This window comes from Oncorhynchus clarkii, chromosome 12 (assembly GCF_045791955.1).
Source record: "Oncorhynchus clarkii lewisi isolate Uvic-CL-2024 chromosome 12, UVic_Ocla_1.0, whole genome shotgun sequence".
NCBI classification, from domain to species: Eukaryota; Metazoa; Chordata; class Actinopteri; order Salmoniformes; family Salmonidae; genus Oncorhynchus; species Oncorhynchus clarkii.
Genome location: NC_092158.1, coordinates 19,379,649 through 19,398,231, shown reverse-complemented (window position 1 = coordinate 19,398,231; position 18,583 = coordinate 19,379,649). Strand labels below are relative to the sequence as shown.

General features: G+C 42.8%; 1 protein-coding gene across 1 annotated transcript in view; it reads left to right on the top strand.

The window, feature by feature from the left end:
* Positions 1 to 18,583, top strand: part of LOC139422850 (uncharacterized) — a 54,448-nt gene that overhangs the window by 15,570 nt on the left and 20,295 nt on the right. The window contains exon 9 of the mRNA XM_071174262.1: positions 627 to 754. Within this exon, the coding sequence (XP_071030363.1) occupies positions 627 to 754 (128 nt within the window). The remainder of the gene's footprint in view (positions 1 to 626; positions 755 to 18,583) is intronic.

The window sequence follows — 18,583 nt, the reverse complement described above, 5'->3', positions numbered from 1 at the left end:
TGGTGCACTTCACAAAATAGATGACATCATGAGGTAGGACAATTATGTGGATATATTGAAGCAACATCTCAAGACATCAGTCAGGAAGTTAAAGCTTGGTCGCAAATGGGTCCTCCAAATGGACAATGACCCCAAGCATACTTCCAAATTGTGGCAAAATGGCTTAAGGACAACAAAGTCAAGGTATTGGAGTGGCCATCACAAAGCCCTGACCTCAATCCTATAGCAAATTTGTGGGCAGAACTGAAAAAGCATGTGCGGACAAGGAGGCACACAAACCTAACTCAGTTACACCAGCTCTGTCAGGAGGAATGGGCCAAAATTCACCCAACTTATTATAGGAAGCTTGTGGAAGGCTACCAGAAATGTTTGACCCAAGTTAAACAATTTAAAGGTAATGCTACCAAATACTAATTGAGTGTATACTACAGTTTTCTTTTACTACAGTATTTATACTATAGTTAACTGTAAATACTACAGTATACTACAGTAAATACTACAGTGAATACCTCAGTCAAGTCTGCAAAAACACTAAAGTACTATAGTATAGTACCACGTTGAGTTATTATCAAATGACTGCCCTCACAACTCAATGCCAGTCTCCTACTGTTTTATTCACTCCAAAGGACACTACTCTGGGAGGCTTCCACATTCCCAAGGCTTACGCTGCCATGTACATCAGCCACGCCATCCACCGCGACCCGGAAGTGTTCCACCAGCCAGAGGACTTCCTGCCAGAGAGGTGGTGTGGAAGGTGAGGACAGAAACCCTTCTCTTTTTGCTTTTACAGTAGCATCGTTCAGTTCTTTGCTCAAACAGGCCAACCTCCACCTATACTAAGATCTTCTGTCTGAGCACACAGCTGTGCCTCAGTGTTAAACAGTTTACCAAATCAAAAGGAATGTTTTGTTCTGACCTTGTCCTGTCTCTGTGTGTGTGCCTCTGTCCATGCCGGTAGCCAGGCTGCAGCTGGAGTTAAGCAGTTTTATCAGTATTGTCTCTTTCTCTCTCTTTCCTTCTCTCTATTTCTCTCTCTCAGCTTTTTTAAGTCTAACAGCTTCTCTCTCTCTGCAGGGTTTTATTCTGGTATTATTCTCCCTCTTTTCTTTACCGTGACCTGGTTGACCCCTTGCATTCTCTAGCTCACTTCACAGACACCTGGGGCTCCGGTTTAAAAATAACACCCTCTGTGCTGAGAACATGTTATGTATTCTCTCGTCCTCCTTCTTTCTTACTTACTTGCTTTCTTTTGCTTTGAAGCTTCCTGTGTTTGTGTGTGTATACATTAGGTTGAACTCTTTACTCCAGTGTTCATGAGTTCCCTTGAATCATTAGAGAGTGTGTCCTCTGAGTGCATCATGGAGCCCAGGCTGGAAAAACAGCCAATTATAAAGGTCTCGGGACAACTCTCACATACTCTCAAATTTCCAATAACATATCCACAAATGTACTCTATTTTGTCTAATACCTTTAGAATATAGCCCATGTAATGTAAGGATTTTATATTTTTGCCATTATTGGATGATGAGCTCGAGATGAAAATGTTAAATATGCTGATCATTAATCTATTCAATGGAGTTACCATCTGGTGTTGCCTGTGTTTCTAAAGGAGGGACTTCTATATTGTGAGCTCATCTTGTCCTGTTCTGAAGGATTTACCATAGAAATAGATACATTAATATATATGGGATTTATCTTTATCTCTATTCTATGGGAGAGGCTGATCATGAGAACAACTGAGTATCAGAGATACTGTTGCTAAGGCTGTCAATGCTTAGCGCCCAAAGATCTGGCAAGAGACAAAATGAGTCATACAGTTATAGTGTTACAGTGAAATTCTGTGCTAAAACTGGGATAATGTCTGATAAGCGCATTATAACAATGTGTGAAATTCATACCATGACTGATGAATCAATAAACAATGTTCAGGGTAGGTGCTCTGATGATGGGGGGGGGGGGGGGGTCACTGAGAGAGAGAGAGAGATAGTAAGACGGTTACAAAGGTGGAGACGGTGAATCGAACTGGCCTAATTGTCATTTGGATGCACACAGATGCTGCCCACTGCTGCATGGCATGATCCATGATGGGACCTGGCTTGTCCGCCGTGTATGAGGTCACAGTGAGTGGTGGTTCACTTCCGGTTCCTATCTCTCCAGCTGTGACGGCCTCTGCTGAGGGTAGGGCTTCAGACTACTGGGGGGTGGGGGATAGCAGAGCTCAGTGAGAGGAGAAAGGCCTGAGGATGGCAGGGGATGGGGGTAGCAGTGCTCAGTGAGAGGAGAGAGGCCTGAGGATGGCAGGGGATGGGGGTAGCAGAGCTCAGTGAGAGGAGAGAGGCCTGAGGATGGCAGGGGATGGGGGTAGCAGAGCTCAGTGAGAGGAGAGAGGCCTGAGGATGGCAGGGAATGGGGGGTAGCAGAGCTCAGTGAGAGGAGAGAGGCCTGAGGATGGCAGGGGATGGGGGTAGCAGTGCTCAGTAAGAGGAGAGAGGCCTGAGGATGGCAGGGGATGGGGGCAGCAGAGCTCAGTAAGAGGAGAGAGGCCTGAGGATGGCCTGAGGATGGCAGGGGATGGGGGGTAGCAGAGCTCAGTGAGAGGAGAGAGGCCTGAGGATGGCAGGGGATGGGGTTAGCAGAGCTCAGTGAGAGGAGAGAGGCCTGAGGATGGCAGGGGATGGGGGTAGCAGAGCTCATTGAGAGGAGAGGGGCCTGAGGATGGCAGGGAATGGGGGGTAGCAGAGCTCAGTGAGAGGAGAGAGGCCTGAGGATGGCAGGGGATGGGGGTAGCAGAGCTCAGTGAGAGGAGAGAGGCCTGAGGATGGCAGGGGATGGGGGTAGCAGTGCTCAGTGAGAGGAGAGAGGCCTGAGGATGGCAGGGGATGGGGGCAGCAGAGCTCAGTAAGAGGAGAGAGGCCTGAGGATGGCCTGAGGATGGCAGGGGATGGGGGGTAGCAGAGCTCAGTGAGAGGAGAGAGGCCTGAGGATGGCAGGGGATGGGGTTAGCAGAGCTCAGTGAGAGGAGAGAGGCCTGAGGATGGCAGGGGATGGTGGGTAGCAGAGCTCAGTGAGAGGAGAGAGGCCTGAGGATGGCAGGGGATGGGGGTAGCAGTGCTCAGTAAGAGGAGAGAGGCCTGAGGATGGCAGGGGATGGGGGTAGCAGTGCTCAGTAAGAGGAGAGAGGCCTGAGGATGGCCTGAGGATGGCAGGGGATGGGGTTAGCAGAGCTCAGTGAGAGGAGAGAGGCCTGAGGATGGCAGGGGATGGTGGGTAGCAGAGCTCAGTGAGAGGAGAGAGGCCTGAGGATGTCAGGGGATGGGGGTAGCAGTGCTCAGTAAGAGGAGAGAGGCCTGAGGATGGCCTGAGGATGGCAGGGGATGGGGGGGTAGCAGTGCTCAGTGAGAGGAGAGAGGCCTGAGGATGGCCTGAGGATGGCAGGGGATGGGGGGGTAGCAGTGCTCAGTGAGAGGAGAGAGCCCTGGGGATGGGTAGTGGTCGACCCCCCCCCCCCCCAGGGAAAATAAAGCCCCATCTGCTGGTAAGGAAAGTGAACAAGAAGAGAGAGTTTTTACACACTGCTCTGGTGATTATCCATGAGCATCATGCTCTGTGGCAGCAGGATGGAAAATGTGAGGTAGACTAATCTAGAGACTCACTCATCTAGGCAGTTGAAGCTCAGTTTTGCTCTTTTTATTATATTGACTCATATCTCCCTTGCCTGTAGTGCTTCTAAGTAATTTGAGTCTAAATGAGACATGGAACAATATGTGGAGGAAAAAGTAGAGATGGAGAATATTGTATGGATATGCACCAATGGAAAGTCATCAAGTAGTCATCAACAGGATGATTGGCCACTGTAATCCTTCTATATATGTGCGCGCGCGCACACACACACACACACACACACAAAAGGTTTAAGTGAGGGGAAGCTTTCAGTACTGTCTGTGTCACATTAAGAATAGAGAGACATTCAGGGGGGAATGCATTAGAAAAACACATTTTAATAAAAACCAGGGGGAAAATAACTAATACATTTTTCATAAATGGAATTGTTTTCATTATTTTTTTGTATTTTTAAAAGCACTGCATAAACAGAGAGGGAGGGGCTATGTTTACATGTTTATGTTTTACAAACAGTGACTGTCTGGGAGTAATGTGGATGAGTTCAGAGCTACAGATGTAGGGTCTTAATTTGAGCCAGTTTGCTATGTCAAGTATATACAGTAACAGGAAATGTGAATTATTATTTTGTAGGGGGGTTGATACATTTTTCGTAAGGGAAAATCAAGTCTGAAATTACAAACTTAAGAAGCATTTTTAAACCTCAAATGCACTACAAGTAAAAAAAGTCCTGCATTGCAAGTTCTCCTGCAACAGGGTGATCAAATGAAGATCCTACATCTGTACACAGACAGGCTGGCTAGTTTTCATTTCGGTTGAGTTTAATATGAAAGTGCCCATGTGCTGTATAGGAAAATTAAATAAAAGGGTTAATGGTGTTGTTTTTATTGTTGTGGCGTTGCTCAAGTCAGGAGAGCTGTCTGCTTCTCATGCAGTTTGATAGTAAAGCAGAAATACTGTAGAAAGTTCATTCATTCATTAAATTGGCTTGCGAAAGCAGCTACACTTTAAATATCGTATCACTTATTTCTGACTTATAGTTAAAGGGGCTTGTGAAGCTAGAGTCCCCGATTTAAGTCTTCGACATTCTGACTAATTATTATTATTTTTTAGCATGCTACTCCTTTTACACCGTTGAAACTTTAAAACGTGGAGACTGGATTGGAGTTGCTTGTATATAACTTTTTGATCTATTTTATACTTTTTAAACTACTAACCTTTTTGTCCTCCATCCACTTTCAGGGGATTCCAAAGGCCCCATTATAACATCATCACTTCCAACATTCCATTCACTGTAAATTCAACAATGCAACTTATGACCACTTTGCCAACAACAGACAAAATGTTAGAGGGTATGACATCTTGTAGCCCTTCTTTGCTATTCAAATCTGAAGACAGAAACAAAAATATCTATTACCAATCTAACGATACAGCTGTTTTAGTTTACGCATAATCAATCAATCAACAACTGACCACAACCACACAACTACTGACTACAACTACTGACTACAACTACTGACTACAACTACTACTTACCAAAACTACTGACCAAAACTACTAACCACTACTGACCACAACTACTGACCACAACCACACAACTACTGATCAGAACTAATGACCACAACTACTGCTCTGGCCTGCACTAGATCGGGTCCAGCTCTGGTCCTGGGCGTAGCTAGCTAGCTCTGGTTCGCACTAGCTCTGGTCTGCACTATAAATTATAACTACTTAAATGTGCTTAAATTAGCATATAATACTGTCGTGTGTTTGGCTATGCCGGATTAAGTGATATGACATGCTATTCTATAAAATTATTTATCCGTAATTAATATCACCTGATTGAGCTAATCATGTAAATGTAATTAACTAGAGAGTCGGGCACCACAAAATAATATTTATAGAGCTGTTATCTTCCGAATAAACTCTTAAAGACCTAGTAATATTTTACTTCAATAGCAGTCAATATCAATCGTCGTCTTAATTCAGTCTCATCTGAAAGTTGTAAATTCTTGGTTATCTGGTTATCTAGCTAACAATTTGAATCAGCAATGCAAAATTGGGTTTAATTGTTTATTTACTAAATACCTAACTAATCACACAGCATTACACATACAGATAATTAAATCATAACTTGATTACAAATTACGTCATACAGGAAAACGTCCCTAGTGGGCGGAACAGATATGACAGCTTGTTACACAAAGGAAAAGGGCTGGGTTTGAGTGAAAGAGCAGGAAGACTGAGGGACACAGGGAGAAGCTGTGCTATCGTAAATACAGTATCTGATGCATTCTAAATTACCGCCCATTTACTTTTTTAGCTATAACCAGTTACCAACATTAGTACTGCAGACACTACTACAACTATAACTTGTTTCAAAACCATGCATATTTTAAAACAAGCACACCACATTTTATTCAGAAATGTACTTTTCAGTGATCTTTTTTATTGTATTTATTTGTTATTTAATCTTTATTTAACTAGGCAAGTCAGTTAAGAACAAATTCTTATTTACAATGACGGCCTACCAAAAGGCCTCCTACGGGGATGGGGACTAGGATTAAAAATACATTTAAAATAAAAAAATATAGGACAAAACACACATCACGACAAGAGAGACAACACAACACTACATGAAGAGAGACCATGGCAGCAACACATGACAACACAGCATGGTAGCAACACAACATGACAACAGCATGGTAGCAACACAACATTGCAGCAGCACATGTTAGCAGTACAAAACTTATTGGGCACAGACAACAGCACAAGGGGCAGGAAGGTAGAGTCAACAATATATCACGCAAAGCAGCCACAACTGTCAGTAAGAGTGTCCATGATATAGTCTTTGAATGAAGAGATTGAGATAAAACTGTCCAGTTTGAGTGTTTGTTGCAGCTCGTTCGAGTCGCTAGCTGCAGCAAACTGAAAAGAGGAGCGACCCAGGGATGTGTGTGCTTTGGGGACCTTTATCAGAATGTGACTGGCAGAATGGGCGTTGTATATGGAGGATGAGGGCTGCAGTGGATATCTCAGATAGGGGGGAGTGAGGCCTAAGAGGGCTTTATAAATAAGCATCAACCAGTGTGTCTTGCGATGGGTATACAGAAATGACCAGTTTACAGAGGAGTATAGAGTGCAGTGATGTGTCCTATAAGGAGGATTGGTGGCAAATCGGATGGCCGAATGGTAAAGAACATCTAGCCGCTCGAGAGCATCCTTACCTGCTGATCTATAAATTATGTTTCTGTAATCTACCCTGGGTAGGATGGTCATCTGAATCAGGGTTAGTTTGGCAGCTGGGGTGAAAGAGGAGCGATTACGATAGAGGAAGCCAAGTGTAGATTTAACTTTAGCCTGCAGCTTTGATATGTGCCGAGAGAAGGACAGTGTACCGTGTAGCCATACTCCCAAATACTTGTATGAGGTGACTACCTCAAGCTTTAATCCCTCAGAGGTAGTAATCACACCTGTGGGGAGAGGGGCATAATTCTTATCAAACCACATTACCTTTGTTTAGGAGGTGTTCAGAACGAGGTTAAGGGCAGAGAAAGCTTGTTGGACACTAAGAAAGCTTTGTTGTAGAGTGTTTTAACACAACATCCGGGGAGGGGCCAGCTGAGTACAAGACTGTATCATCTGCATATAAATGGATGAGAGAGCTTCCTACCGCCTGAGCTATGTTGTTGATGTAAATTGAGAAGAGCGTGGGGCCTAGGATAGAGCCTTGGGGTACTCCCTTGGTGAGAGGCGATGGATGAGACAGCAGATGTTCTGACTTTATACACTCTTTGAGAGAGGTAGTTAGCAAACCAGGCCAATGACCCCTCAGAGACAGCAATACTCCTTAGCTGTCCCACAAGTATAGAATGGTCTACTGTATCAAAAGCTTTGGCCAAATCAATAAAAATAGCAGCATAACATTGCGTAGAATCAAGGGAAATGGTGACATCATTGAGGACCTTTTAAGGTTGCAGTGACACATCCACAACCTGAGCGTTAACCAGATTGCATGCCAGAGAGAATACTATAGAAGAAAGCCAGTCAGTTGATTATTGACAAGTTTTTCCAACACTTTTGATAAACAGGGCAAAATAGAAATAAGCCTATAACAGTTAGAATCAACTTGATCTCCCCCTTTAAATAAAGGATACATCGTGGCTGCCTTCCAAGCAATGGGATCCTCCCCAGAGAGAAGAGACGGGTTAAAAAGGTCAGAGATAGGCTTGGCGATGATAGGGGCAGCAACATTAAAGAAAGGGTCTAAACCATCTGACCCAGATGTTTTTTTGGGGTCAAGTTTAAGGAACTCCTTTAGCACCTCAGACTCAGTCACCGCCTGCAGGGAGAAACATTGTAGTGGGGCAGGGGAAAAAGAGGGAGGAGCATCGGGGCTAGTCGCATTAGAAGAGGTGGTAGATGAGGAAATGTTGGACGGGCAAGGAAGCATGGCTGAGTCAAATAGGAATCCTGACTTATTGAATTGGTGATTTTAAAGAGCTCAGCCATGTGCTTCTTGTCAGTAACAGCCACATCATCAATGTTAAGGGACATGGGCAGCTGTGAGGAGGAGGGTTTATTCTCCAGGTCTTTAACCGTTTTCCAGAACTTTTTGGGGTTAGACCCACAGAGAGACAACTGCTCCTTAACTTCTTATGGCTGCAGGGGCCGTATTGAGTAGCTTGGATGAAAAGGTGCCCATTGTAAACGGCCAGCTCCTCAGTCTCAGTTGCTAATATATGCATATTATAATTAGTATTGGATAGAAAACACTCTAAAGTTTCCAAAACTGTCAAAATATTGTCTGTGAGTATAACAGAACTGATATTGCAGGCGAAAATCAAAACAGGAAGTGACTTCTATTTTGAAAACCACATGTTCCATAGCCTCCCTTTGCTCCATTTAAAGGGATATCAACCAGATTTATTTTCCTATCGCTTCCTCAAGGTGTCAACAGTCTTCAGACATAGTTTCAGGCTTTTATTTTGAAAAATGAGCCAGAACGATAACATCGCGTCAAGTGGTCGCATGAGTTTTGCTCACGCAACTGAGTTTGGACAGCCATTGCTTTTCCCTCTCCTACTGATAAAGACATTTATCATATTTTAAAAACAACCTGAGGATTGATTATAAAAAACGTTTGACATGTTTCTGTGAACATTACGGAAACTATTTGGAATTTGTCTGCGTTGTCGTAACCGCTCTTTCCTGTGGATTTCTGAACATAACGTGCCAAACAAACGGAGGTATTTTGGATACAAAAATAATCTTTATGGAACAAAATAAACATTTATTGTGTAACTGGGAGTCTCGTGAGTGAAAACATCCGAAGGTCATCAAAGGTAAACAATTAATTTGATTGCTTTTCAGATTTTCATGACCAAGCTACCTGATGCTAAGTGTACTTAATGTTTTGTCGAGCGATCGATTAACTTACACAAACGCTTGGATTGCTTTCGCTGTAAAGCACATTTTCAAAATCTGACATGACAGGTGGATTAACAAAAGGCTAAGCTGTGTTTTCCTATATTGTACTTGTGATTTCATGAATATTAATATTTTTAGTGACATTCATTGAATGTAGCGCTATGCAATTCAGCGGTTGTTGATGACAATTATCCCGTTAACGGGATGGCAGCCATAACAAGTTAAAGTAACTAACTTTGGCCTTCCGTATAGACTGAGTGTACTTATTTATCATTTGCCTGAATGAGAGCCTGAGTGTGTGTGCCGAGCCTTTCGCCAAATGCAGTTCTTAACTCTGCAAGATCACGATCGGACTTGGTGCTGAACCTGATTTTAATTCTCATTTCCTTTATAGGGGCGTGTTTGTTAACAATACCACTGAAAATATTAAAAAAGCATCCAAGCGTATTCAACAAAGGGGATCAACCTGACTCTATAACAATTACAGAGGCCAGGTCATGAAGGAAGGCTTGCTCATTGAAGTTTTTTAGCAAGCGTCTATGACAAATCAGGACAGGTTGTTTCACTGAGCAGCCATTACGAACACAGGCTGTAAAACAGTGATCACTAAGGTCATTACAGAAAACACCAGAATGATACCTATCAGGATTATTTGTGAGGATAACATCGAGGAGAGTAGCCTTTTCGGGTGTTTGGAGTCATACCTTGAGAGATTGGTAATAATCTGAGAAAGATTTAGGGAGTCCCATTGCTTTAGGACTTGGTCAGGTGGTTTAAGCTTGTCCCAGTTTAGGTCACCTAGCAGGACAAATTCAGACTTAGTGTAAGGGGCCAGGAGAGAGCTTAGGGCAGGTAGGGTACAGGCCGGTGCTGATGGAGGACGATAACAGTCAACAAAGAGCTATTTGAAAGTATAATGCTTAAAACCAGCAAATGAAATTGTTTGGGGACCGACTTGGTGGAGACAACCGAGCACTGAAGGTGATCCTTGGTAAAGATTACCACTCCCCCACCTTTGGAAGATCTGTTTTGCTGAAAAAGGTTATAACCAGAAAGGTTAACATCAGTATTCAAAACACTCTTCCTTAACCACGTCTCAGTAATGACCAACACATCTGGATTGGAGTTGTGAGCTCACACTTTCAATTGATCATTTTTAGGTAATAAGCTTCTAGTGTTATCGTGCAGAAACCTAGGCTTTTACGAGAGCAGAAATCTATGAAGCATATATGAGCGCACAATTCATAATTTGGGATAGCAACAGAAGATGGGCAAGTGTGTACATGCACATTCCAGATATAACCAGCAGTAATACAATCAAGGCATGGCAGAGGACAGGGAGAGCTCTGCAGTGTTGATTTATGACATTTGAATGTGCAATAGATGGCAATGTGCATTACATGGCAATGTGCATTAGATGTTAGCCTAAATAGTTTATTTATTAGATAGAACTAAAGCTAGCTATCAGTAGTTCTTCAACTACCACAAAAATAATTTTAAAGCGCTGTCATCACTAGATGCACCATTATATTTCTCTCCCCAAACAATAGCCTAAAACTTTCCAATCATTACATCATCATTCAATTAAAATGAAACTTAATTTACACTGAACGTTTTACAAAAGTAAATCATACATCTATTTATTTGAAACCCACACCATGAATGATTCAGAGTTGCTTTGCTTTCCTAAAAGTGTCGTCCACATGATCCTACCTTTTATTCCCATTTTCTTGTCCTATGTCTTTCTTCTTTCAGTTTTCACATGCAAAAACTGTAGTTTATACTTTTATTTATCTAACCCATAATTCAAAGTAATAATGTTGATACAGTAGTTTATCAAAGTAATCAGACCAATTATTTTACAAAATGTAACTTTGACAATATGTACCTGCATTGCTTTAAATAGTAAAGTAAAACTTTTTGAACTTCTTCCGTGACCACAAAAGTACTTTTAAAGAGCTAAAGCAAGCCCCACATCTTTACTTGTAAAGTACCATATAGTTATTGTTATTATTCTTTATAACGCTACTCCTCTTACACCTTTTAAGCTAGAAACGCCATTCAAACTTTAAAATGTGCAGACTGGTCTGGGACAGTGTACTTGTATACAACTTTTTGATACTATTTATACTTTTTAAACTGTAAAAGCTTTATTAACCTCTCTGGGATCGTTCGGGACGCTAGCGTCCCACCTCGCCAACAGCCAGTGAAAGTGCAGGGTGCCAAATTCAAAACAGCAGAAATCTCATAATTAAAATTCCTCAACCATACAAGTATTTTACACCATTTTAAAGATACACTTCTCGTTAATCCAACCATTTCAAAAAGGCTTTTCGGCGAAAGCAGAACATATCATTATGTTAGGTCAGCAACTATTCACAGAAAGCATTCAGCAATTTTCCAACCAAAGAGAGGTGTCACAAAAAGCAGAAATATAGATAAAATTAATCTCTAACCTTTGACGATCTTCATCAGATGACACTCCCAGGACTCAATGTTACACAAGACATGTATGTTTTGTTCGATCAAGTTCATATTTATATCCAAAAACCGCCATGTTCAGAAATGCCTCCAAAACATCCGGAGAAATTGCAGAGAGCCACAACATGGCAAAAGCACAATATTCAATAATCTGAGAACAGGTTCAGCCACTAAAGCAGGCCATACAGTTACCCGCCAAATTGTGGAGTCAACAAAAGTCATAAATAGCATTATAAATCTTCACTTACCTTTGCTGATCTTCGTCAGAATGCACTCCCAGGACTCCCACTTCCACAAGAAATGTTTGTTTTGTTCAATTACGTCCCTATTTATGTCCAAATACCTTCATTACAGTTTGTAGAAACATGTCAAACAATGTTTACAATCAATCCTTAGGGTATTTTTATAATAAATCTTCAATAATATTCCAACCGGACAATAGCGTATTCATTACAGAGAAAAAAGAAGGAACGGCGCGCCCGCGTGACCGCGCAGTAAACAACTGATTGGCCACAGCCTAGTCCACTTGTTGAAACAGCTCTTATTCGACCCCCTTCCACAATAGAAGCCTCAAACAACTTTCTAAAGACTGTTGACATCTGCTGGAAGCCTTGGGACGTGCAATCTGGCCCCATAGACACAGCATATTGGATAGGCAATCACTTAAATGAAACTACAAACCTCAGATTTCCCACTTCCTGGTTGGATTTGTCTCAGGTTTTCACCTGCCATATGAGTTCTGTTATAGTCACAGACATCATTCAAACCGTTTTAGAAACTTCAGAGTGTTTTCTATCCAATACTAGTAATAATATGCATATATTTGCATCTGGGACAGAGTAGCAGGCCGTTTACTCTGAGCACCTTATTCATCCAAGCTACTCAATACTGCCCCCCTGTATCCAAGAAGTTAAACTTATTAAACTTTCATGGGATTTCATGGGATCCACTTTCATGGGATTTCTTCAACATTCTGAAGCTTCCATTGTGACATCATCATTTCCAACCTTCTATTCACTGTGAATGCAACAATGCAACTTCTGATACAAATCAGATACTTTGACTACTTCCCAAAAAGGTCTAACTGCCCTGCAATTCAAATCTGAAATCAGAACGGAAATATCTAGTATCGATCAAATGTTACACCTGTTGATTAAGTAGCCACATCAACAAAATGTACCTTTACGTTTTCCAAACCACTTTTCCAGACACATTGGTATACTTCTCTGCTATTCAAATCTGGAATCAGAACAGGATTATCTGGCACCAATCAAAAGTTACAGCTTTTTTTCCTGAGTTTATAGTGGCGAAAAGTAGCTAGATATTGCCAGCTAACAGCTCTCTCATGTCGTCATTGAGAAGCCCAAACAGAGCCGTTGCTATGGATACTCACACATGCAGAGAAGCACATGGGCAGCGCAGGCAAAACATATTGAAGAGGGTGATTGAATTTAGAACAACATATTTTATGATGATGAAAAATTGTGTTCACCAAGAAAGCAGATACACATAGTCTTCCTTCATATTTCACGCGATCACTTCTGATCACATGTTTTGGTCTGATCATATAAAATAACTCGCCAACAGTAACTCTTGAACCATTCAAGCTAGAGACACCAAATCAACTTTCACATATTCATATTCATTTTTACTTTTATCTAATATAACTATATCAATTTGCTACAACTAGCCTAAAATAACTCACTAACAGTAACTAATGAACTGTTTAAGCTGGAGATACCAGGGCCTCCCGGGTGGCGCAGCGCCAGCTGTCGTAACCGGCCGCGACCGGGAGGTCCGTGGGGCGACGCACAATTGGCCTAGCATCGTCCGGGTTAGGGAGGGCTTGGCCGGTAGGGATGTCCTTGTCTCATAGCGCACCAGCGACTCCTGTGGCGGGCCGGGTGCAGTGCGCTCTAACCAAGGTTGCCAGGTGCACGGTGTTTCTCCGACACAGTGGTGCGGCTGGCTTCCGGGTTGGATGCGCGCTGTGTTAAGAAGCAGTGCGGCTTGGTTGGGTTGTGTATCGGAGGACGCATGACTTTCAACCTTCGTCTCTACTAAAAACAATTGGATACCATGAAATTGGGGAGAAAAAAGGGGTAAAGGGGGTAAAAGAACATTTAAAAAAGCTGGAGACACCAAACCAACTTTGAACCCATCAACAATAACTCTTGTACCATTCAAGATAGAGACACCAAACCAACTTTCACATGTTCAGGCTATCCTATCCACTGCCACATAAATACTTTCAAAGAGCTGAAGCAAGTCACATCATTTTTATTAATGGAAAATGACAATCTAGTTCCCATTTTTCACTGTAGCATGGCACCATTATCAGGACTGGCAGACTGGGATGTGACAGTTTGTAGGGAGGACAGTGTGGGAGAGAGGGGGTAATCAACAATGCTCAACTGCTTAGTATTGCTCTCTCTAGCACCTCCAAGAATAGAAGCAAGCTAATAAACAACCTAATAAACCATTTGACTTTTACTTGACTATTCTTGTTTTGCCAGACATCCAGCATTATTAGAGCCCCATAGATTCCATCTCTCCATCTAGACAGGATGTTGATCTGGGGTAACGGAGGGTACCTGCTGTGTCTGCTTCTCTGTCATTTAATAAATAATAATAATTTCCTCCTCGGACGAGACAGGATGGTCCTTTTGGCTACTGTTGCTGTGGTTTCAGTGCAGCTGTGCAACAGATGTTGTGTACAGCTGTGTGCGTGTGTGTGTGTGTGTATGTGTGTTGGGCAGGGCAGTAAGCTTAGTTTGTCTTAGCAGACCCAGTGTAACTGAAACTCTGACCAAAACATAGATAGCAGCCTGAAGACATTTGGATACATCCATTACAGCCATTGTTGAAGGAGGCCACATCAAGTGGTTTAGGTTAGTCTCAGACGTATGTCTGGGTTTTTATTTCACTAAGTAACTCAAGGACAGCTTCTGTTTCACTGATAGCTCAGTACATACACATTGACTGTGACGCCATTGTAAGGGAGTAAAAACAAACAAGAATAAACTTGTCACCATTCCAAAGGTATAGTCTATAAGCTATAGTCTATAAAATCTCCCACATCACAAGATAATTAATGGAAATAAATAGTCTTGTTACCATGCATTTAAAGGAAGAAAACACTCCTCCTCCCTGATATGAATCCTGATCAGAACCAGGTAAAGACAGAGGCTGATGGCAGGTCCTGCTGGTTTAGCCCGCTGCTTTATTATTCTCTGAGTGAGTCGTGAAGTCATGAATTAGATTTACGAGCCCTCCTGTGACACACGGCTCACTCCACATAATAAGGAAAATCCACTGAAATTCATACTGTGCGAGATTTGTAGGTTAAATGCTTTAATGCTCCTGTTGATCGTTATTGCAGCACATTAGGTCCAGGCTCCACCCTTAAGTCCCTCAATAATAGTGATTATGTCATTTCTCAAGGTGCACTCGAATTATGATGAAACAGAGGTTAATGGATATGGGATGTGATAATGGCTACATAAGGCTTCTATCATTTATTCATATAATTAAATATATTTAATCGTCACTCTCCGAAGGGGATATCTGCCTTCCATCAAAATTAATGTATTGTAGTGGCAATAGGTTATCGTAAATTATCTTAAAACGGTGAATTGTTTTCCTTTATCATGTCAGATTTGTACCATATCAAATGTGAGTGTCTCTCTCTCCACACGCAGTAGATAACTGTTGCCATGGCAACTGGTAACCTGACTGTGTCTGTACCAATGGGGATTCCCCTATGCATATGGCTGGGCCTCCATTCTTATGTTGTATTAGCCTTATGAATGAAGTCTTCATATTTCTTGCATGTCTCTTTATCGATACATCCATTTGCATCCATGCAATGTCCATTGGTATGGGTATGTGTGTGTGTGCACTGGTGTGTTTGTTTGTGGGAAAACTGTGTGTGTATGTGTGTGTGTTAGTGTCCAAGTGTGTGTTTGTGAGTTGAGAGAGAGGGATGCTTCTCTCTTGTATGAAGCCCTGGGGAGGAGGATGATTCAGAAGTGAGTCAGAGCAGAGCATCCCTCTCCCCCTGCCTTAGCTACAGAAGGAGGATGGATGAGGCTCCTCTCTTCTTTACAGCTGCTCTTTCTGCGGTGAGGTGAAGGACACAGAGACACAGGGACTCATCATCACACAGACTAACCTCTGAGTTGGGTTTCCTTCCTAGAAAGTAACACCCTTAAGATTTGGGGGAGAGACACAGGATCAAGTCAGTCAATACGCTGGCCACAAGCCAAGCTTCTGTTTCGCTCTGCGTGATGATTATTTCAGAGACTGTCCCAAAGGACACACTATTCCATATATCGTGCCTGGTCAAAAGTAGTGCACTAGTGCATCATTTGGGAGGCCGTCAGACCCTCTCCTACTCTCCTTATCAACTGCCTCTTCAAATCAATTCGCTCGCTCTTCGAGGACCAACATCCTTCTTCATCTACATAAACCCTCTTCACCCTCTTCATCTGCATAAAACCTCTGAGACTGTAGTGTTTTTCATCAGCATACAGAGTACAATAACCCTTTACACAGGGCCGTCTGTAGCCTTTTGTGGGCCCTAAGAAAAATTGCCCCCCCACCACCACCAAGCTGGCAAAATGTTTACATGGCCCCCCTATTGACAGCGGAGAGAAACATTTACGTTTTACAGTTAGTTTTCTGCACTTCTACACATTTTGCCATAGCTGAAGAGAACATTTTATAGAACATATCATGCAATTCTTCCTATTTTGCCATGTGGTGTAGAGAAATATTTGCAGTTTTAAAGCAAATTTCCTGCAATTTTACACATTTTGCAATGACTTATGCTATGTTAATGATATGAGTGAGAGTGACTAAGAAAATCAATGGGGGCTCCCTGGAGGTCAGGGTGCCTGGATAGAGGAGTGCCCTGTCGGTATTCATCCATGATAACTGACTAGACTAATTTACCAAGGTCAGGGCGTCTGGGTAGAGGCGTGCCTTGTCAGTATTCGTCCATGATAACTGGCTAGACTAAGTTACCAATCCAAAAATTGTTAGCTGACATTGTTAATTGAGTGACTGTCAGTGACTGACAAAACAAGAGAGAACTGCTGATGCGCTCGCACCTTGTGTATTCAACTATTGTAACTCTCAACAATAAGTTGACACCCCGAAATGTATGTGATGGTGCCAACAGAGATGGTCCTTAGGAAACTATGCAGTAATTTGTTTTAAAAAAATGTATTTCTTACATTGTTAGCCCAGAAAATCTCAAGTGTTATTACATACAGCCGGGAAGAACTATTGGATATAAAAGCGACGTCAACTTACCATCATTACAACCAGGAATACGACTTTCCCGAAGCGGATCCTTTGTTCGAACCTCCACCCTGGACGTGGGATCTTATCCCAGAGGCCGACCCAAAACAACGCGTTCCCCGCAGGAGAGGCAGATGGAGCGGCCTACAGGTCAGACATAGAAGGCGAGCACACCATACACCACTTTCCAGCATACTACTTGCCAATGTTCAGTCTCTAGACAACAAGGTGATGAAATTAGGGCACGAGTTGCCTTCCAGAGAGACATCAGAGATTTTAACATTCTCTGTTTCACGGAAACATGGCTCGGGATGTGTTGTCAGTCGGTACAGCCACCTGGTTTCTTCACGCATCGCGCCTACAAACAAACAACTCTCTGGTAAGAAGAAGGGCGGGGGTGTATGCCTATGATTAACGACTCATGTGATCATAACATACAGGAACTTAAGTCCTTTTGTTCACCTGACCTAGAATTCCTTACAATCAAATGCCGACCGCATTATCTACCAAGAGAATTCTCTTCAATTATAGTCACAGCCGTGTATATACCTCAACGACCCTGAAAGAACTTCACTGGACTCTATGTAAACTGGAAACCATACATCCTGAGACCCTGGGTCTCGACCACGCCCTGTGCAACTGGGTCCTGGACTTTCTGACAGGCCTCCCCCAGTTGTAGGAAACAACATCTCCACCCCACTGATCCTCAACACTGGGGCCCCACAAGGGTGCATTCTCAGCCCTCTCCTGTACTCTCTGTTCACCCATGACTGCGTGGCAATGCATGCCTCCAACTCAATCATCAAGTTTGCAGACGACACTACAGTGATAGGCTTGATTACCAACAACGATGAGACGACCTACAGGGAGGAGGTGAGGGCCGTCGGAGTGTTGTCTCAAGAAAATAACCTCCCACTCAATGTCAACAAAACAAAGGAGATGTTCCTGGACTTCAGAAAACAGCAGAGGGAGCATCCCCCATCCACATCGACGGGACAGTAGTGGAGAAGGTGGAAAGTTTTATGCTCCTCGGCGTACACATCACGGACAAACTGAAATGGTCCACCCACATAGACAGTGTGGTGAAAAACAACCTCAGGAGGCTGAAGAAATTTGGCTTGTCACCTAAAACACTCACAAACTTTTACAGATGCACAATCTAGATCATCCTGTCGGACTGTATCCCCGCCTGGAACGGCAACTGCTCCGCCCACAACCGCAAGGCTCTCCAGAGGGTAGTGCGGTCTGCACAACGCATCACCGGAGGCAAACTACCTGCCCTCCAGGACACCTACAGCACCAGATGTCACAGGAAGGCCTAAAAGATCATCAAGGACAACAACCACCCAGCCACTGCCTGTTCACCCCACTATCATCCAGAAGGCGAGGTCAGTACAGGTGCATAAAACCCCCGACAGAGAGACTGAAAAACAGCTTCTATCTCAAGGCCATCAGGCCATCACTAACATCGAGTGGCTGCTGCCAACATACAGACTCAAATCTCTTGCCACTTTAAAAAATGTAACAAATGGATTTAATAAAGGTATCACTAGTCACTTTAAATAACACCACTTTAATAATGTTTACATATCCTACATTACTCATCTCATATGTATATACTGTATTCTATACCATCTACTGCATCTTGCCTATGCTGCACGGCCATGGCTCATCCATATATTTCTATGTACATATTCTTATTCATCCCTTTACACTTGTGTATAAGGTTACACGTGTGTGAACTTTTTAT